General features: G+C 30.7%; 1 protein-coding gene across 1 annotated transcript; it reads right to left on the bottom strand.

The window, feature by feature from the left end:
• Positions 1 to 52: 52 nt before the first annotated feature.
• Positions 53 to 502, bottom strand: LOC103311145 (zinc finger MYM-type protein 1-like; the record flags this gene model as incomplete). Its single annotated transcript, XM_008190713.1, has 1 exon — positions 53 to 502. A coding segment is annotated over exon 1 (450 nt), but the record flags the coding sequence as incomplete, so codon positions are not given.
• Between the last annotated feature and the right edge of the window lie 365 nt (positions 503 to 867).

The following is an 867-nucleotide window of genomic DNA, read 5'->3' as shown; positions in this document are numbered from 1 at the left end:
TTATCGATACAAGAGTGTTCCTGATAATAGGAATATTGCATGCATCACTCACAAATACATTTAATGAATGACTAGCACAATGGACATACAATGCCTGAGGATATTTTTCCATAACTTTGGCAGCACACCCTTGAAATTCTCCACTCATTGCTGCCGCTCCGTCGTATCCTTGGCCTACTAAATATTTTAGATTCAACTTTAAATGTTGACATGTTTTCAGTAAAGTACACATAAGTCCTTTTCCGGTAACATCATTTACAGGAACAAAAGATAGAAAATCCTCTTTTAAAATAATTCCACTGTTAGTTTTTTCAATGTAACGAACACATAACGAAAATTGTTCAGTGCTGCTGATATCAGTAGTTTCGTCAGCTAGTAAACTTATACATTCTGCTTCGTTACATTTTGAGACAATCTTATTTAAAATTACTTTTCCACATATTTTTATTTGTTCGTTTTGAACTTTTGGACTGGTGTAACTAGTAGAACGATTTGATGGCATTCAGTGGCGCAACTACACCTAATGGTGCCCTAGTTACTAAAATTACTTGGTGCCCTACTACATATTATTTACATTATACAATTATAATTTATAGTTATGGTGACCAAATAAACAAATTTAAAAAAGTACATTTTAAGACCTTAGCTCCTCTGTCAAAATTGAACAATGTGAATACTATTATACCCATTTTGCCCATGCCATAGCTCATAGGTCATCTTCATCTATACAAATTGTTTATTTTATTTATTTTTTTTTTTTTTTTATCATAAACTATAAAATCTAAATTATTGGTGTGTGTCTTTATGATAAAATATTTTGAAATTTAAAGTAATTTTAAGTACACTTAAACTGATTAGCTACTAACC

Source organism: Acyrthosiphon pisum, unplaced genomic scaffold (assembly GCF_005508785.2).
Source record: "Acyrthosiphon pisum isolate AL4f unplaced genomic scaffold, pea_aphid_22Mar2018_4r6ur Scaffold_785;HRSCAF=1244, whole genome shotgun sequence".
NCBI classification, from domain to species: Eukaryota; Metazoa; Arthropoda; class Insecta; order Hemiptera; family Aphididae; genus Acyrthosiphon; species Acyrthosiphon pisum.
The sequence above is the reverse complement of the archived record's forward strand: the minus strand, read 5'-3'. Positions and strand labels throughout refer to the sequence as shown.